Raw genomic sequence first — 16,868 nt, 5'->3', positions numbered from 1 at the left:
TCGATGGATACATATATATTAGCATCGATTAATTTCCGTGTGACCCACATATCAGGAATAAAGAGACAAGTCAAAGTAAGAATTGACTTTGTAAGGAGGGCCTTTTGGACTTGTAAGATAGAAGATGGAATGGATTAAAGTCAAAAAAGGCATGTGGCTAAGAGTCTACTTGACATTTAAGAGATTATTCCTGCCATAGGAACCCGGAGACTCTGTTCAAATCCCTCGTTACATGAATTGGTGGAGCCCTTGATCCCATCCAAGAGCTTCTTGTATCTGACTAGTTAGTCTTGTAGTTCATATAACATAATGGGAAATACCTTTCTCTCAAATCTACCGAATGAAAATGGTACAATATGTACCACTTGTAGGTCTACGGGAACCTCTTGTTGGGGGTCCCTTTGCTTCCCATCTGTTTTTACGTCGATGTTCACTCCACCGTAGGTGAAAATTGCCGGCGGTAATTGTCAAATCCAGCCCCGTCGGTTTAAGCGCATGGTTAATGGCTTTATCGAAACCTCAAGCCACTAGATGATGGTCATGACCTAGCATTTTGACGATCAGAGTGCTCGTTGCTGGGTTGAACGTAGAAAGGATACCCCGAATTGGTCTTGTGGGATTAAAGAAGTCTGGTTGGAAGGTGTGAGCGTCGATAGAAATGATGATAAATTCGGTGAGCTGCGTCGAAATGCGATAACGTTTATATCGCCATTTTCCCAGATGGTTTACACCTCTCTCTCTCTGTCGTCAAGTCCAAAAATGAAGCTTTTCATCCCATACAAATTCATATATCGCCATTTTTACGGTAACTGGAGCTTAATTTAGCAATGAACACAGACTTCAATAAATAGCAAGCAACATCTAACATGGTACACCTTCCATGAGCCTGCAGCGATTCTTGGTTCGTATTCTTCTGCTAAGCCAGCTAGGAAGGAACAAGGTGGCTGATAATACTTCGCACTAGATTCTACTGCGGTTATTACCTTATTTACCATGTCCAGCCGTTGACATCTTTGATCCAATCCGTGGTGTCGGGCGGCGTTCCTTCCAGTACAATCGGCTATTGGGGTGTTGGATAAGTCCATATTGGAAGTAGTTATGATCACCCCACTTTTGCGGTTCCTCAAACGGACATGCAAGTTTGAATCCGGAGATGTGCCTAGAGATAGTTAGATTATCATGGTCCACATTGAGGAACTCGCGTAGACATACATTTGACCACTAGACTTGTCATAGATGATTTTAGATGCACCAGCCATACATGGCATGTACCCAAACTGCAAAAACCTTCTACTCTACGTTAGCCTAATATGTCGTTATGATGTCACTAGGTAATCATACGTGTAGACCTGGCGAAACTTATCGCGGATAGCCTGGCGATCGCTAAAGGAGAGCCTCCAGAACTTGTCCTTGTCGAGAGACTCGCCAGGGACTTTCTCCCATAGAATATATGTCACGTACCCCCCAGGAACACCATCGTCATTGTCTTGCCGGCGCTGCTGATAGCCAAGCAGTTTAGGAACAACGTCGCAGTCTAGCCTTGTGAAAACCTGGAAAGCGATCAGTTCGGGGTGGTCCGGGGGGGGGGGATTTCAACGGCCTGGCTAGCCCGTATCGCTGTCTTCTTCGTTTCAGTTCCAGCGATAGGAACCTGTTGATAAATGCGCAAAAAAGCGCGTCTGTTTTCATTTTCAGCACTGGCAGGGCGGCAAAGGAACTTCCCGGCGGTGTCTGAGGGGCCGAGGTCATTGGCTATGCCTTCTTTGGTCAGGCGATTCGAACATTCGTCGAGTTTCTCAAGTATTATCCATGTTTGGGCGGGGAAGTTGAACGGTGGCTCCGTAACGGCATCAAATGTAACCTGTGTTCCTTCAAGATCGGTGAGGTATTCCATTGATGATTCCATGGCAATTTGATGGGTAGGGGAAGGGAGCAAAGAGTCGAGCAATGTCAATGTGGGTATGTAGATAGAAGAGTAAATCAAGGCTCCCACGCCCACGCTAAGCCATATACAGCTAGCCTAACTCTAGCTCCCAGCTCCACAACCTTGAAAGTCTCCGGCCTTGAAATAGTCTCCGAGACACCTGGGAGTAATCTTGGAAGAACACTCTTGCTTCCTTCGTTCTCTTGTATTAACATGAACACGATCGTTGTCGCGCTATCTACTACACATCAACCAGATTGAACGAGACAGCGGTCGAGCCTCTAACATATGCTCCTTGGAGTGCTCTCTCACCCGTTGTGTCGCACTGCAGATTCATATAACTAATGTGACTACCATGTTGGGTACTCGAAAGCCCTTGCGCCTAAGGTCTGCCTGCACGGAGTGCTACGCCGCTAAGGTAGGTCTACCAGCAAGCGATGTATATTCATACAAAACCAACCTAACTGTGATGAACGTCTCCAGGTCCGCTGCAGCGGTGAGAATTATGGCTGTGAGCGCTGTCGCCGGAACGGCCTCTCCTGCGAATACCAGGTGTCGATGGTAGGCCGGGCGCCGAAAAAACGACGGACGCAAGCGAGTGACCAGATTCCCTGTCCGCAAGAATCGCGAGTTCCGCCCACCGCGACTTTACGACAATCAGGTCCGGAAAGCGGGCCTTCCCAGCAACCGCTGGTCAGCGTGTCCATGCTAGGGGATTCTCCTCCAGCAGCTAATAATACAATGGGTGATGGTCCCGTCTTCACGAACGGGGAGTTTACCGCGCCCTCTGCCGAGACGGAGATCAACGGTTATCTGCAGAACCTGTTAAGCGATTACCAGGATCTACCGCTAGCTTCGCCCGGTGCGACCGATTCTTTTTGGCTGGCAACAGAGAACTTGTTGCCCGATTCGCGTCCAGACATACATGGGATGTTCAGTTCCGAGGGCATATCCGTGGCGCTGGGCATGTCCGATAAGCCCACGCGAGGGTTCCCCGTCCAAGACCAGAACGCGGAATCGGTGCGGTCCCGATTAGTAGAACGGATCGACGAGAGAGTCCCCCCGATCTATCGCGATCGGTCGGTAGTGTCGAATTACCCGCATGTCGCCGCTCTGATGAAGATCATCGGGTGCTTGGAAGAGCAGCTCCAGATCCCCCAGGTCCCGATCGATCAAGCGATGCGGCTGAACCGGCAGGCCATAGCCACAATACGAGAGGTGAGCAACACCGAAGAATTTCGACGCTGCCAGAGTTGTCCGCTCTTGGTGGCCACCACCATGGATCTGGTCGTGGGGCTTTATGAACTCGTGATCCTCCCCACCAAATGCCATACGGGCGAAGGCGACGTCATGCCCTCGACCGATCAGAATAATCTGCCCTGGCAACAAAGTCCCTTTGAGCAGCCGGCTAGGCCGGGTGAGATACCGAGTGATGGGTCGAGTCCCGAATCCGGCATCAGCGGCGGTTCAGAGCCTCCGCTTTTCCAGTTTGGATGTCTTGAGTTCGATACGGATGAACAAGAGATCTTCCGAGCGGCGATGGTGCGGCGTGATTTGCGTCGGTACATCGAAACAATCCAGTACTGTAGTCAAGAGATTCCGCAACGACAGAGACAGGCCGCGAATAGGCGCGGTGGGCCTTTCAGTGGAGCGTCTCAACCAAGAAGATCATCGAATAATGCACACACCCAGTGGTACCAAGAAATGGGATACCGGGCTAAGGAGCTTGTGGCCGCTCTTCCCGCACAATGCAGCCATCGATGAAGAATAACTCGATTCTCTCGATGCCCAGAGAAGAAGTAGTAATACTTCCTTAGTACATTCTCTCGGATATATGTATAATCGTTGTAAAATATTTCGGATCCAAACATGATAACACAAGAAAACCAAAAAGAACGTTATTTACGAGTCCCGCTACAGGTACGCCCTATGTTCACTCTCACTTTTCCACATTCTATCTGTCGGCTGCCAGTCGAAGGGAGTACAGTAGACCTGGTACTTCACTCCTGCTGGGCAGCATCCTTCTTGTTCTTCTGACACACTGTCCCAAGCGTCATTCTTCCTTATGCTTGAGTACTGCTGCCTAGGAAATGAGATCATAATCCAATACTCTTATATTGGGGAGTATGAACAACTATAAAAGAGGGAGAAGGGTTCATTGTAACTAGCATATGTCACAGTTTAGTTGCACGAGCCCAGAATAGTTGCATCTGTCCACTGCGAGCGCCAGGAACGGGCGATAGTCGATCCGCCATCACAAACTGCGACTCTCCACAGCCCGCTTGTTCAAAGAGGGAGAATATCTGGCTTTGTGAAAAGCTGTCGTGGGAGATGGTATGCGCTGAAGGGTGTTTCGAATCCATGATCTCATGCCTGTGGTGATGGTGGCTATGGTGCTGATTCTCCGCCAAGGATGGAGTTGTCTGCACTCCAGCTTGCTGTTCAGTCTCGTCCGACGAATTGCGCGTCGCCCAGTCGATAATTAGAAGCACGCCGCCCGGTCGCAGTCTTTCGGCGAGACGTTTGGTGGCCAAAGCGATGTCTTCCACATGGTGCAATGCCATACAAATAGCCACCAGGTCGAAGTCATTCAGCTCGTCCTCACTGAGGGGAGGTCTAGTCGGTGTGACTATGGGAGCCAGGAGGTTACCCTGAACGGCCAACATTTGCGAATTGTCGAGGCCCAGTTCCGTTGCGGTTGTGCGATATTTGTCTAGCATGCCATCTGACAGGTCGACGCCAATGCATTTGGAGAACATATGATGCAGGGACTGCAAAAGGGCAACAGAGTCAGTACTGCGCGGTGTGGGTGTCATACTGCGTAATATTTAACCATGGCCAATAACTCACGCGAGAAACAATGCCATTTCCGCAGGCATAATCCATCAATTTTGTCTGTCGGTTATTGTCGCCGGTAAGAGGCTTAACGCCTATCCAGTCCACGTTGCCCGACAGGAATTCGAGAATCTGATTCTGTAGATCCTGAACCCATTTGTCTTTGAACACAACCTGGGAGGCATGGCTATGTAGACACAGTCAGCAGTCAGCATCTCTCCCAAGGTCTTCTCCGTGCATCTCTCATGGGGATCTCTCCATCGCTGAAGACTCACTTCCAATATTCTTGGTTCTTGTTGGCGAGCGTCTCTCCCATTGTGCTAGGTAGGTCAAAGATCTCTCTTATAAGTGTGGTTCGATATCGAAGAAGGAAAGCGAATATAGCCACCAGTGCAGCTGAGCAATATCGCCAGGTGAGCATTGGTGAAGAGGTAATGTGGCACTACAACGACGTATTTATATAACACGACTTACATGTGACCAGCTGGGCAGCTTACGTAGTTATGGATCGTCTAGACCTTTCGGAGTTGGAAAACCACCGTTTACCACAAAGGAGGCCAGATGGTGATCCACCCGGAATGCCGGGAGTGGGGCAGGAGACGTTGATCGTAGACACTGATTGGTTTATCCCAACGGACCGAAGCAACGGGCCGATAACCAGCGGGACGCAGCCCTCGGAAAATACCTGGGCACCTGTTGTATCTCATGACTTCCAAGGCTATTATTCAGCGTTCCTCCAGGCCCCGGGGGCTCCCAAGGTTCCCGACGATGCTTTGTTGTTTGACCATGTTCGGAGGCAGTCAGTGCAGAATGTCCCAACCCGGCTGTAGCTAACATCGTGGACCTACCTATTTAGATAGGTAATGATCATGTAGTCTTGCTACGAATTACTCATTTTGGTCTGTTTGTTTCCAGTTTGTCTCCGACAAGAAGGGCCGTCTTTAAATATATAAAGGTACATACACGGTACACCACTGGAGGCCTCATCATACATTATATTCCAATTTTTCAATCACCATCTCAAATCAACCATGACCATATTCGACGTCCTTATTATCGGCGGAGGCCCGGCCGGGCTGTCGGTTGCTACCGGCCTCGCGCGTCAGCTGTATCGAGCTATCGTATTTGATTCTGGGGTCTACCGAAACTCCCTCGCGAGCCACATGCACAACGTCGCCTCGTGGGATCATACGCCGCCCGAAAATTTTCGCCAGGCCGCTAGAGAGCGTATCCTATCGCGGTACGACACAATCCAATTTGAGAATGTCGAGATTAAGAAGGTCGAGCGGAATACCGAAGGGATATTTCATGCCATTGACTCGCGAAAGCGGGTTTGGACGGGGAAGAAGTTGGTCTTCGCCAATGGAGTTAGCGATATTTTCCCAGATATTACGGGATATGGAGAGTGCTGGGCACGGGGAATGTAAGCATTACTCGGTTTCCTTTTCCTTCGCTATTTCCATGGTTAATATAACGCGGCGCATGACCAGTTTTCACTGTCTCTTCTACCACGGGTTTGAAGAACGAGGCTGCGAATCCGCCGGAGTTCTCGCCATTGCAGATATGGCCAACACCATGTCGGCGATGCACGTTGCATCCATGGCCCGGCGGTTCGCCACGACCGTCACCATCTATACACACGGCGCGCAAGAGCTCACCAAGGCGATCGAAAAAGCCAGCCATGGTACGGGTTTCAAGGTAGACAGTAGGCCTATCATGCGGCTGGTCGAGGGCCCGGGCCCATCGGATGTGGAAGTAGGATTTGGGGATGGCACCCAGAGAATAGATGGATTCCTAGTGAGCATCCCCCCATCCCCAACTGCAACTAAGCGTGGCACCCGCTGATCACCGCAGGTCCACAGACCTAAGACGGAAATCAATGTCCCGTTCGCCGAGCAACTAGGACTGCACCTTACGTCTGATGGCGACATCAAGACCACAGAGCCGTTCTACGGCACCTCTGTCCCGGGAGTATTTGCGGCGGGTGACTGTGCCATGCCCCTCAAGGCGGTAGTAACGGCCATGTCGTCGGGGACATTAGTGGCGGGAGGGTTGGCCGGGCAGTTACAAGCGGAGCTGTACCTGGGAGCGCATAACTAACATAGGCTATTTGAGATTTGCTAGAGAGACGGTTCCTGATAGAAAGAAATATTATTTTGGAGCATGGAGGGTTCGCTAAGCTTGATTTTATTAGTATTTTCCCCTATAATTGTATCTACTCTACCCCGAAGTATGGTACCCTATTTAGTAGTCCGTTCAGTTACATTTTAAACACATTATGGCTGAGGTCCCGTCATAAAACATATTCACTTCATGGATATCTTCATTTGAGGCGTCTTTCAAGTTTGACATAAATTGAATATTCAACCAGGTCGGACCATCACGAGGCTCTCCTCGTGCTATGTCTGGATGGAAACTAAGGGCTTGTGTTCGCTAGGTACGCCGAGGAGCTCACTGCCTTCGACTAGTTAGTCTCATAGTGCTTAAAGTATAAATATCGATATGCCTCGCTCTCAAATATGCCGAACTAAAATGGTACGACATGTACCACTTCCAGCTTCACAGGAATCTATGGTCCGGGAGCGTCACTTTCTTTCCACATCTTCAAAGTGAGGTATCGAGCCACACTAACAGGTGCACTTGTGTCTAACGGGAATTGGATGAATAGGGGGATCCAATGTGGGTGACGAGCCAGCCTCCGAGGTCTCAGCAGCGGAGTGCTTGTGTTTGCATGTGCTCATATGTACATCCATACCTACATCTATGTAACTAGATACTATAGGTACATAGTTAATACAATAGTCAGCCCATGCGGCCTCTGTCCTTGATGACGTAGTTCGGTTATCTAATACGTTTGGCTCAAGATGATATTAGGGACGCCAGATTCAAGATATCACTCCGATCCATGTCTTGCTAGATGTTCTTATCTGATTTCTTTTACATGTCCTTTTGGATTTTTTTCCCCCTCCGCGTTAGATATAGAAGGATATATCAAGCCAAACATGATCGCCACGTTGATATGCGGAATCTCGATAGGTATTCCTCGACAGATGTAAGAGTTCGATGCACGGGACGGTTTTACTTTTAGGAAAGTAATATTTTTAGATATAAGACAGTTGGGACACTAATGGAAATTCTTTATTCATTTATTCCTCTGTAAATAGATCGCATATTCGGCGTAACTTGGGTGCCGAAACTTCAATCAGAAGCAAATAGCGGATTTATAAAATCGTTAATTCCGGCCAAGTCTCTCATCATCGTATATATTAGTTACCATCAATGCGAGAGGCGGTCAAAACAGATCTGACATCCCTGTAGCACATCCAGGGAAAATGGGCTTAGATAAGCTCAAAGGCCAAATACGAGGTTTCACTGAGCTTCCCGAGGTGGACACTGTCCACCTCGGAGGACTATTTAGCCTAAGGGCTACTAGGCTACCTAGGTAGATCACCAGGGCTCAACCTGGTTCACTTTGCTATTTCGACTGTCTGTTCTGTTAGCAAGTATATGATGAATCGAAAGTCAGAGATCAAAAAGTCGTAGGTGCATGCATTTTAGGCTATCAGATCTGGTTATGATAGACCAATCATATTAATCACCTTCAGGTTTTTTCAGATTCACAACGGGCTTTTGAGGAAGATGGGATATCCCCGGGGGCCAGGCTATCCATAGAGTCATCCATGGATATTCTTACGACAAGCAGCTATTCTGATCCAATGAACCATCCTTTTCGGACTTCGGCCTTTATCCACATTTAATTCCATTGTAATTCTTTTGCTACACGCCGTGGAGACCACATGGAGACCGCGTGGTGCCAAGACTCCAATCGGAGCTATGTTTAAGCGAATAAGCCGATGAGTCAGCGGCTCGGATTCTGAATGGTGCCTCCGGGCTCCGAACCATTCTTTAGGCTATCAATTTATGACTCTTACTAGGGGTTCTAGAGCGAAATATTTGTTATCAATTGGGGCTCCGCACGGAAATTTCAATGCTGCCAATAACATCCCAATGTTTGCTTCGGCCTCGGATTTTCGGGGCCGCTGTCGTGGACCCCTGAGACTTTCATAAAATGATGGAGTCCCCCCAAGTATGTGTATGGTCTACTAATCGGCCTCTTTCAACGCCTCTCACCCCCTCTCATCCCCGCCATCATGGATGGGTCAGAAAAAGCGCCGGGCGCAAGCTCGGATGACATCCAGTTCGATACCGAAAGTGCCATGACGATCACCGGCGACGAAACTCCCGGCAAGGAGAGCCCCAACCTCAAAGGAAATGACTGGAGCATGATGACCAAGCTCCAGGAGGAGAACGATCGCAACTTGGCTGCTGGATTCAGAAAACAGGAACTTGGCATCACCTGGCAGGATCTGTCCGTGCAAGTAATAAGTTCAGAGGCCGCCGTGAATGAGACTGTCCTCTCCCAGTTCAATATTCCCACCAAAATCAGAGAGGGACGACGAAAGCCTCCTCTGCGAACGATCCTCAACAAGAGCCATGGCTGCGTGAAGCCCGGTGAAATGTTGCTAGTGCTGGGCCGCCCTGGCTCTGGCTGCACGACATTGTTGAAAATGCTTGCTAATAGACGAGGAGGATACAAATCAGTGGAGGGCGATGTTCGCTTTGGATCAATGCAGCCCAAGGAGGCTGAAATGTTCCGAGGCCAGATTGTGATGAACACCGAAGAAGAGATATTTTTCCCAGCCCTAACAGTTGGTCAAACTATGGACTTTGCCACGCGCCTCAAGGTGCCCTTTCATCTGCCAGACGGCATGACTGCCTTGGAATACCAACAAGCATCGAAAAAGTTCCTCCTCGAAGCCGTCGGAATTTCTCACACCGAGGACACCAAGGTCGGTAATGAATACGTTCGTGGAGTCAGCGGTGGTGAACGCAAGCGAGTTTCTATCATCGAATGTATGGCCACTCGAGGCTCCGTCTTCTGCTGGGATCAATCGACTCGTGGTCTTGACGCTTCTACTGCCCTTGAATGGACGAAGGCTATCCGAGCCATGACCGACACACTCAATCTGTCAACCGTGGTTACCCTCTACCAAGCTGGTAATGGCATTTACGATTTGTTCGACAAAGTTCTCGTGCTTGATGAAGGAGAGCAGATCTTCTATGGTACTAGAGAGCAAGCTAGGCCATTCATGGAGGAAGCCGGATTTATCTGCCGCGAAGGTTCCAACATCGCCGATTACCTTACTGGTGTCACCGTACCCACTGAGCGCAGAATTCGAGAAGGCTTCGAGAGCCGCTTCCCGCGCAACGCCGAGGCGTTGAGAGCGGAGTATGAGAAATCACCGATCTATACTCAAATGGTAGCAGATTACTCTTACCCGGACTCCGAGCTCGCCCGCGAGCGGACTGAGGAGTTCAAGAAAGGCGTGGCTTTTGAAACCTCCAAAACCTTGCCTAAGAACAGCCCTTTCACCGTTGGCTTCGCTGATCAGGTTAAGATCTGCGTGCAGCGCCAGTACCAAATCCTTTGGGGTGACAAAGCTACGTTCATAATCAAGCAGGTGGCAACACTATGCCAGGCCTTGATTGCTGGCTCGCTGTTCTATGATGCCCCTGATAACTCTGGTGGACTTTTCATCAAATCCGGTGCCCTTTTCTTCTCCCTTCTTTACAACAGCTTGCTTGCCATGAGTGAAGTGAACGAGTCCTTCTCTGGAAGACCCGTGTTGATCAAGCACAAGGGCTTCGCTTACTTCCACCCGGCCGCTTTCTGTCTTGCCCAAATTGCTGCGGATATACCTGTATTGCTTTTCCAAGTTTCCATGTTTGGTCTAGTTCTTTACTTCATGGTTGGACTCTCAATTTCTGCTGGAGCATTCTTCTCCTACTGGATTATCGTGTTCACAACCACAATGGTAAGTCCCTTTCAATTCGCTCACATGGTTGTCAACTAATCAATCCTATAGACTATGACTGCCCTCTTCCGAGCCGTAGGAGCTCTATTTTCTACCTTTGATGGAGCCTCCAAGGTCTCCGGTACGCTGATCATGTTCACCGTTCTGTACACCGGTTATATGATCCCAAAGCCTGCAATGCACCCGTGGCTCGGTTGGATCTTCTGGATCGATCCGCTTGCCTATGGGTTCGAGGCTTTGCTAAGTATCGAATTTCATGATAAGAGCGTCATTCCATGCGTCGGAACGAATCTAATTCCTACCGGCCCCGGATACGAGAATGTCCAGGCGCATCAAGCTTGCGCTGGTGTGGCTGGCGCGATCCAAGGCCAGAACTTCGTGGTTGGCGACAACTATCTAGCGTCGCTCTCGTACAGTCACTCGCATGTCTGGCGCAACTTCGGTATCAACTGGGCCTGGTGGGCTTTGTTCGTTTTTGTCACGATCGTTGCAACTTCGAGGTGGCAGTCACCCTCCGAGTCGGGAAGCACGCTGGTCATCCCTCGTGAATACTTGCACAGGCACGTCAAAAATCAGCAAAAGGATGAAGAAGGCCAAGGTTCTGAGAAGCGGGTTTCCCAAACCAAGGATGAGGCCCCAAACCTTGACAACCAGTTGGTCCGCAACACGTCCGTCTTCACATGGAAGGATCTTTCATACACGGTTCAGACCCCTACGGGTGACAGGGTTCTCCTCGACAACGTCCATGGCTGGGTGAAACCTGGTATGCTCGGTGCTTTGATGGGCTCCTCTGGCGCCGGCAAGACAACTCTGCTTGATGTTCTCGCTCAGCGCAAAACAGAAGGAACTATCAATGGTTCTATCATGGTTGATGGTCGTCCACTACCAGTCTCGTTCCAACGCTCAGCCGGCTATGTTGAGCAATTGGACATCCACGAACGTATGGCAACAGTCCGGGAATCATTGGAGTTCTCTGCCCTATTGCGCCAACCTGCTACCACTCCCCGCGAAGAGAAACTTGCTTACGTGGATGTCATCATCGACTTGCTCGAGCTCCATGATCTGGCTGATACCATGATCGGCAGTGTTGGAGCTGGATTGAGTGTCGAACAACGCAAGCGTGTTACTATCGGAGTCGAACTTGTTTCCAAGCCTAGCATTCTCATCTTCCTTGACGAACCTACTAGCGGTCTTGATGGCCAGAGCGCGTACAATACCGTCAGATTCCTTCGCAGACTTGCAGATGCTGGCCAGGCTGTCCTAGTCACCGTGCATCAACCATCTGCGCAGCTTTTCGCCGAGTTTGATCAGCTTCTTCTTTTAGCTAAAGGAGGCAAGACTGTGTTCTTCGGTCCTATTGGTGAAAATTCCCAGGGCATCAAGAGCTATTTCTCGCGCTACGGAGCTCCATGCCCGCCTGAGACTAACCCTGCTGAGCACATGATCGACGTGGTTTCGGGTCAACTGAGTCAGGGTAAGGATTGGAACAAGGTCTGGCTGGAGTCACCTGAACACGGTGCCATGCTCAAGGAGCTTGACGAGATCATTGAGACCGCTGCATCGAAGCCGCAAGCTACCAACGATGACGGTCGGGAGTTTGCTACTAGCCTCTGGGAGCAGACGAGTCTGGTTTTGAAACGTACCTCAACAGCCTTGTACCGAAACGGCGACTACATTAACAACAAGTTTGCCCTCCACATCTCTTCAGGCTTGTTCGTGGGATTCAGTTTCTGGATGATTGGTGACTCAGTCTCGGATCTTCAGAGTGTGTTATTCTTCATCTTCAATGCCATCTTTGTCGCTCCTGGTGTGATCAATCAACTCCAGCCGACCTTCCTTGAACGTCGCGATCTGTTCGAAGCACGCGAGAAGAAAGCCAAGATGTACTCCTGGAAAGCGTTCACTTTCGCCTTGATTGTCTCGGAGTTCCCATATCTGGTTGTGTGTGCCGCTCTCTTCTTCAACTGCTGGTATTGGACGGCCGGTATGGCAGTTGAATCGAGTAAGAGCGGTAGCATGTTCTTCGTGTTTTTCCTCTACGAGTTCCTCTACACTGGAATTGGTAAGCTGACCGTCCGTTTTCATATTTACTTCCACTAACAGACGAACCTAGGTCAATTTGTCGCTGCGTATGCACCGAACGCCCAGCTGGCTGCCATGATAAACCCTCTCGTACTGGGCGTAAGTTTCCTTTATTCTCACTTTTCCTGGTATCTCAGCTAACACCGCGCTTCTCAGACAATGATCTCTTTCTGTGGTGTCTTGGTCCCCTACGCCCAAATCGTCAGCTTCTGGCGATACTGGATTTACTGGCTCAACCCATTCAACTACCTTATGGGCAGCATGTTGGTCTTTGGACTGTTCGATCGCGAAGTCAATTGTAAGGAGCAAGAATTCGCCAAGTTCGATGCACCCAATGGAACCACTTGCGGTGAATACCTGAGCGATTTCATGCAGACCATGGGTACCCGTATGAACCTCATCAACCCCGAGGCTACCGAAGGATGCCGCGTGTGTCAATACACCCGTGGATCCGATTACCTTGTCACTATCAACCTGATGGACTACTACTACGGCTGGAGAGACACCGCTATTGTGGCTCTGTTTGTGATCAGCTCGTATTCGCTGGTGTTTGGTCTCATGAAATTGAGAACCAAGGCATCCAAGAAGGCCCAGTGATTGGGATTTGGACCTTCAGGGGATGTGAATTGTCGACTTTTTTCAAAAGTTAATCTCCACTAGACTTGCTTCTTTTTCTTCTCATGCCACGCCACCACCTAGAGGTGTGAGTATATGTTTCTTTTTTTTTTCTTTGCAGATAGTTATAGAAACTATAGACCTGTTCTCATTTGAAATTCAATATATATTAATTGATATTGTTCATCTTTCTTTTTAAATAGCTAAGGGAAAACCTTATGTGACATGCCGGCCGAGAAACTCATACCGAGATAGAGTCTAGGAGTTACCCCGGCCAGGCTCCAGCCACACGGAGAAAGTGCGAGCCGTCTGGAATTATTCTTATTATTCTTCAAAGAAAAGAACCATGGCAGAGGCTAGTGGACCAAGTGATCGGCATAGGGGAATGACCTCGGGAGATACTCTCCTCACCCATATTACATCACTATAAGTCTTTGTCTCAAACAACCGACGATATGTTTTCCTACGAAATTGGTCAAGACAGGATTTCCAGAGCCGAGATATCCCAAGGAACGAAGTTGACATTAATGCAGCTCAGCTGACCACGGACTCTCTCGGACTTTGTCCGAGCCGAAGTGAAGAGGCCAAAGTTGAAGTCGAGCCCAGTCTTGGCGAAATCGGTTGGGGGAAGGACTTCCCCAGGGTTATTCCTCTACCTAGGTATGTTAATGATCAGGCTAATTTTGACTCCACCGTGGGGGTCACCCACGCCAGTTTTCTTCCTATCATACATCGTCAACGCCGTCATACCACTGGATCGGCTTGTAGACCTTCCGCATTTGGACTTCCCCGCAAACTCTGATTGGACCCTCCCCCACGTTTCTCCAGAATCCCGGATTCACGGGGTAAATGCGATATTCAAAGCTGTAGCATGACATGGTCCATGCGGCTCTCCGCACATAAATGAGTGACGGTCCCGGGAACCTTGTCCCTACTCTATACTATTTTCATCCGATCAAGTGAACACCATGGTTGGAACCGAAAATGCCATCACCGAGGCGGAGTTGGGGATGAAGATGGACTTGAGCCATGAGGAGGTTATCCAAATGGCAGAGTTGACCGAGGAAGAGAAAGTTATCGAGAAGGCATTGCGCAAGCGCATTGATGCGCTGATTATGCCACTGGCCATTCTGGTCTACCTGATGAATTATATTGATCGGTACGTTGATATCATCCATAACAGTCGGTTAATACTAATGGAACCAGCAACAATTATGCCGCGGCGAAGCTCCAAGGTCTCGAAGAGGATCTCAACCTCGACGACACCAAATACCATACCGGTCTCTCTATTCTCTTCGTTGGATACATTCTCATGCAGGTGCCTTCCAACATGCTTCTGAACTACATGGGTCGACCATCCCTGTACATTGGGTTCTTTGTCTGCGCTTGGGGGCTGGTATCGGCACTGACAAGCCAAGTCACAAGCTACGGAGGCATTGTGGCCTGTCGATTCATTCTTGGTTTGGTCGAAGCGCCCTTCTTCTGCGCCATTCTTTTCTATCTGTCGAAATGGTATACAAAGAACGAATTAGCTTTCCGAATGAGTATTTTCTACTCCGGCTCCCTGCTGAGTGGCGCTTTCGGAAACCTCATCGCTGCGGGTATTCTCAACGGTCTCAAAGGCCACAGAGGACTTTCGGCATGGCAATGGCTTTACATTATTGAAGGTACCATCACCTGTGCCATCGGACTGGTTATCTGCTTCATTCTACCCGACTTCCCGGAGACATGGAAACTTTTGTCCCCGGAGATGCGCAAAGTTGCCCAGCGACGTCTTGCCATTGAGGCCGGCCAGGCCGATGTGGATGAAGGGGGTGGCAGAAGCCAGCTCGAGGGGTTCAAGCTCGCCATGACCGATATCAAAACCTATGTATTCGCATTGGCGTATATGTGCATCACCGGAGCGGCGGGTTTCCAAAACTTCTTCCCGACATTGGTGAAGACTCTCAACTTGTCCGAAACCATCACACTGGTGCTGGTGGCACCCCCATATCTGTTCATGGTTGTATATTCCCTTTGCCACTCCCTGGCTTCTGATAGATTCGAGAAGAGATTCTGGTTCTTCATCTACCCGATCCCGATCACCATCATTGGATTTGTCATCTTCATGAAAACGGACTCTTTTGGACCACGATACTTCTCGTTCTTCTTGATGGTCTTTGTCTTCGCCCAGAATGGAACTCTATACTCCTGGCTCGCGAGCTCCATTCCTCGTCCGCCTGCCAAGCGTGCTGTCGGTAAGTCATATTCCCCTAGTGTGTTCCATTGGCCATCAAGCTAATCAAAACAGCCTTTGCGTTTTTCAACTCTATTGGAAACAGCGCTTCAATTTGGACCCCCTATACGTATCTTGAAAAAGAGAAGCCCCATTACGAAACGGCCATGGGTGTTTGTATCGCGCTACAGATAATTGGTGGCCTTGCGGCCCTCTTCTTATACTTGAACTTGAACATGCTCAACAAACGCCAGGAGCGTATGGAGAATGAGGAAGTTCAGCTTACCGAGAAGGATATTCGTCGGCTGCAGGCTACAGCTGATATCGAGGGGATCGATATTGCCGCTGCTAGACGGCTGCAGAAGGGATTCCGCTATGTATTGTAGAAGAACTCTAGCAAGTTTCATATGATTTAATTTGATATATTAATTCGAGGTTTTTCACTTGTATATTGATGATTACGGTAGTACCAACCGTAGGACAGGAGTCCGAGTGGTACGACTGCCCTCTCATATGCTCCGGATTTCTAGAGGACCCAGACTGTCGAGACTTCATGATATTGCCCAATCATGAAAATGTTCCCGCATCAACCCATATAGTCACCTGACTTGCCTCTGAAGTCATTGATATTTAAATAGTGTGAACTGCATCACCTATTCTCCTAGTTATCTCTGAATTATTCTTAAACCAAAATATTTGAAGCAGACTCTAAGTACATTATCGTACGCAACGTGATCGACTCAAAAGGTCAAAACATCCCTTTCCGTAACCGATCGACATAACCCCACACGTACATCCCGTCCCAACATGCAATCAGCAACTTCGCGACCCATTCTCCGTATCACTACCAATCCAACTCTTCTCCGATCCCTATCTATCACCCCAAGAATCATGGGTGCAGGTGATATAGGTTCGACAAAGTCGGGCTTTATGGCCGAGTATTGTGGCACCCTGCAGAATGGATGACGTCATTATCTAACTATGGGCAGGAAGGACTCTTTTGCCAAACGCGAGGCTGCACACGAAGGCATGTACATTAGGCAAGTAGAAAAGGAGAAGTGAGTTGCACTGACTAAATTTGAAGATATCAACTTACCCGGTAATAGGCTTAAACGTCTCAAACAGAAGGTCAAGGAGCAGCGCAAGCATATGGATGAACTCGACAAGCACCTGTAGGGATATCCTGGATTTTGCCCCGTGAGACCAGCACTGACAGGTCACAGTGATGAGTATACCAAGGCTCAGGGGGGCGAACAGAACTAGCTTTGCGCCTTCGTTGCAAGCCTCTCCTGAACGTCCTCGATGATCATACGACCGAGTC

At 49.2% G+C, this 16,868-nt stretch overlaps 8 protein-coding genes across 8 annotated transcripts; 5 read left to right on the top strand and 3 right to left on the bottom strand.

Annotated features, from left to right (window-relative positions):
* Positions 1-984: 984 nt before the first annotated feature.
* On the bottom strand, positions 985-1,906 carry N7471_012922 (uncharacterized protein; the record flags this gene model as incomplete). Its single annotated transcript, XM_057285641.1, has 4 exons — positions 985-1,159; positions 1,213-1,290; positions 1,342-1,550; positions 1,598-1,906. 4 exons carry the CDS (start codon positions 1,904-1,906, stop codon positions 985-987), a joined length of 771 nt encoding a protein of 256 aa, XP_057131907.1.
* Positions 1,907-2,279: 373 nt separating this feature from the next.
* N7471_012921 (Zn(II)2Cys6 transcription factor domain-containing protein) lies at positions 2,280-3,688 on the top strand (the record flags this gene model as incomplete). Its single annotated transcript, XM_057285640.1, has 2 exons — positions 2,280-2,342; positions 2,408-3,688. The coding sequence occupies 2 exons, from the start codon at positions 2,280-2,282 to the stop codon at positions 3,686-3,688; spliced, it is 1,344 nt and encodes a 447-aa protein (XP_057131906.1).
* A 410-nt stretch (positions 3,689-4,098) lies between these two features.
* On the bottom strand, positions 4,099-5,180 carry N7471_012920 (class I SAM-dependent methyltransferase; the record flags this gene model as incomplete). Its single annotated transcript, XM_057285639.1, has 3 exons — positions 4,099-4,695; positions 4,775-4,946; positions 5,035-5,180. The coding sequence occupies 3 exons, from the start codon at positions 5,178-5,180 to the stop codon at positions 4,099-4,101; spliced, it is 915 nt and encodes a 304-aa protein (XP_057131905.1).
* Positions 5,181-5,505: 325 nt separating this feature from the next.
* On the top strand, positions 5,506-6,866 carry N7471_012919 (NAD(P)/FAD-dependent oxidoreductase). Its single transcript, XM_057285638.1, has 3 exons — positions 5,506-6,182; positions 6,250-6,556; positions 6,614-6,866. Exons 1-3 carry the CDS (start codon positions 5,791-5,793, stop codon positions 6,857-6,859), a joined length of 945 nt encoding a protein of 314 aa, XP_057131904.1. The 5' UTR covers positions 5,506-5,790; the 3' UTR covers positions 6,860-6,866.
* Positions 6,867-8,910: 2,044 nt separating this feature from the next.
* On the top strand, positions 8,911-13,490 carry N7471_012918 (uncharacterized protein; the record flags this gene model as incomplete). Its single annotated transcript, XM_057285637.1, has 4 exons — positions 8,911-10,635; positions 10,687-12,697; positions 12,749-12,816; positions 12,874-13,490. The coding sequence occupies 4 exons, from the start codon at positions 8,911-8,913 to the stop codon at positions 13,312-13,314; spliced, it is 4,245 nt and encodes a 1,414-aa protein (XP_057131903.1). The 3' UTR covers positions 13,315-13,490.
* A 317-nt stretch (positions 13,491-13,807) lies between these two features.
* Positions 13,808-14,111, bottom strand: N7471_012917 (uncharacterized protein; the record flags this gene model as incomplete). Its single annotated transcript, XM_057285636.1, has 2 exons — positions 13,808-13,984; positions 14,064-14,111. 2 exons carry the CDS (start codon positions 14,109-14,111, stop codon positions 13,808-13,810), a joined length of 225 nt encoding a protein of 74 aa, XP_057131902.1.
* A 189-nt stretch (positions 14,112-14,300) lies between these two features.
* Positions 14,301-15,933, top strand: N7471_012916 (putative MFS transporter; the record flags this gene model as incomplete). Its single annotated transcript, XM_057285635.1, has 3 exons — positions 14,301-14,491; positions 14,539-15,569; positions 15,623-15,933. 3 exons carry the CDS (start codon positions 14,301-14,303, stop codon positions 15,931-15,933), a joined length of 1,533 nt encoding a protein of 510 aa, XP_057131901.1.
* Positions 15,934-16,218: 285 nt separating this feature from the next.
* N7471_012915 (ATPase inhibitor IATP mitochondria) lies at positions 16,219-16,843 on the top strand. The gene is made up of 4 exons (XM_057285634.1): positions 16,219-16,485; positions 16,537-16,605; positions 16,654-16,719; positions 16,771-16,843. Exons 1-4 carry the CDS (start codon positions 16,355-16,357, stop codon positions 16,808-16,810), a joined length of 306 nt encoding a protein of 101 aa, XP_057131900.1. The 5' UTR covers positions 16,219-16,354; the 3' UTR covers positions 16,811-16,843.
* Positions 16,844-16,868: the final 25 nt, after the last annotated feature.

This window comes from Penicillium samsonianum (genome assembly GCF_028829775.1).
Source record: "Penicillium samsonianum strain IBT 33392 chromosome Unknown utg000007l_segment0_segment0, whole genome shotgun sequence".
NCBI classification, from domain to species: domain Eukaryota; kingdom Fungi; phylum Ascomycota; class Eurotiomycetes; order Eurotiales; family Aspergillaceae; genus Penicillium; species Penicillium samsonianum.
The sequence above is the reverse complement of the archived record's forward strand: the minus strand, read 5'-3'. Positions and strand labels throughout refer to the sequence as shown.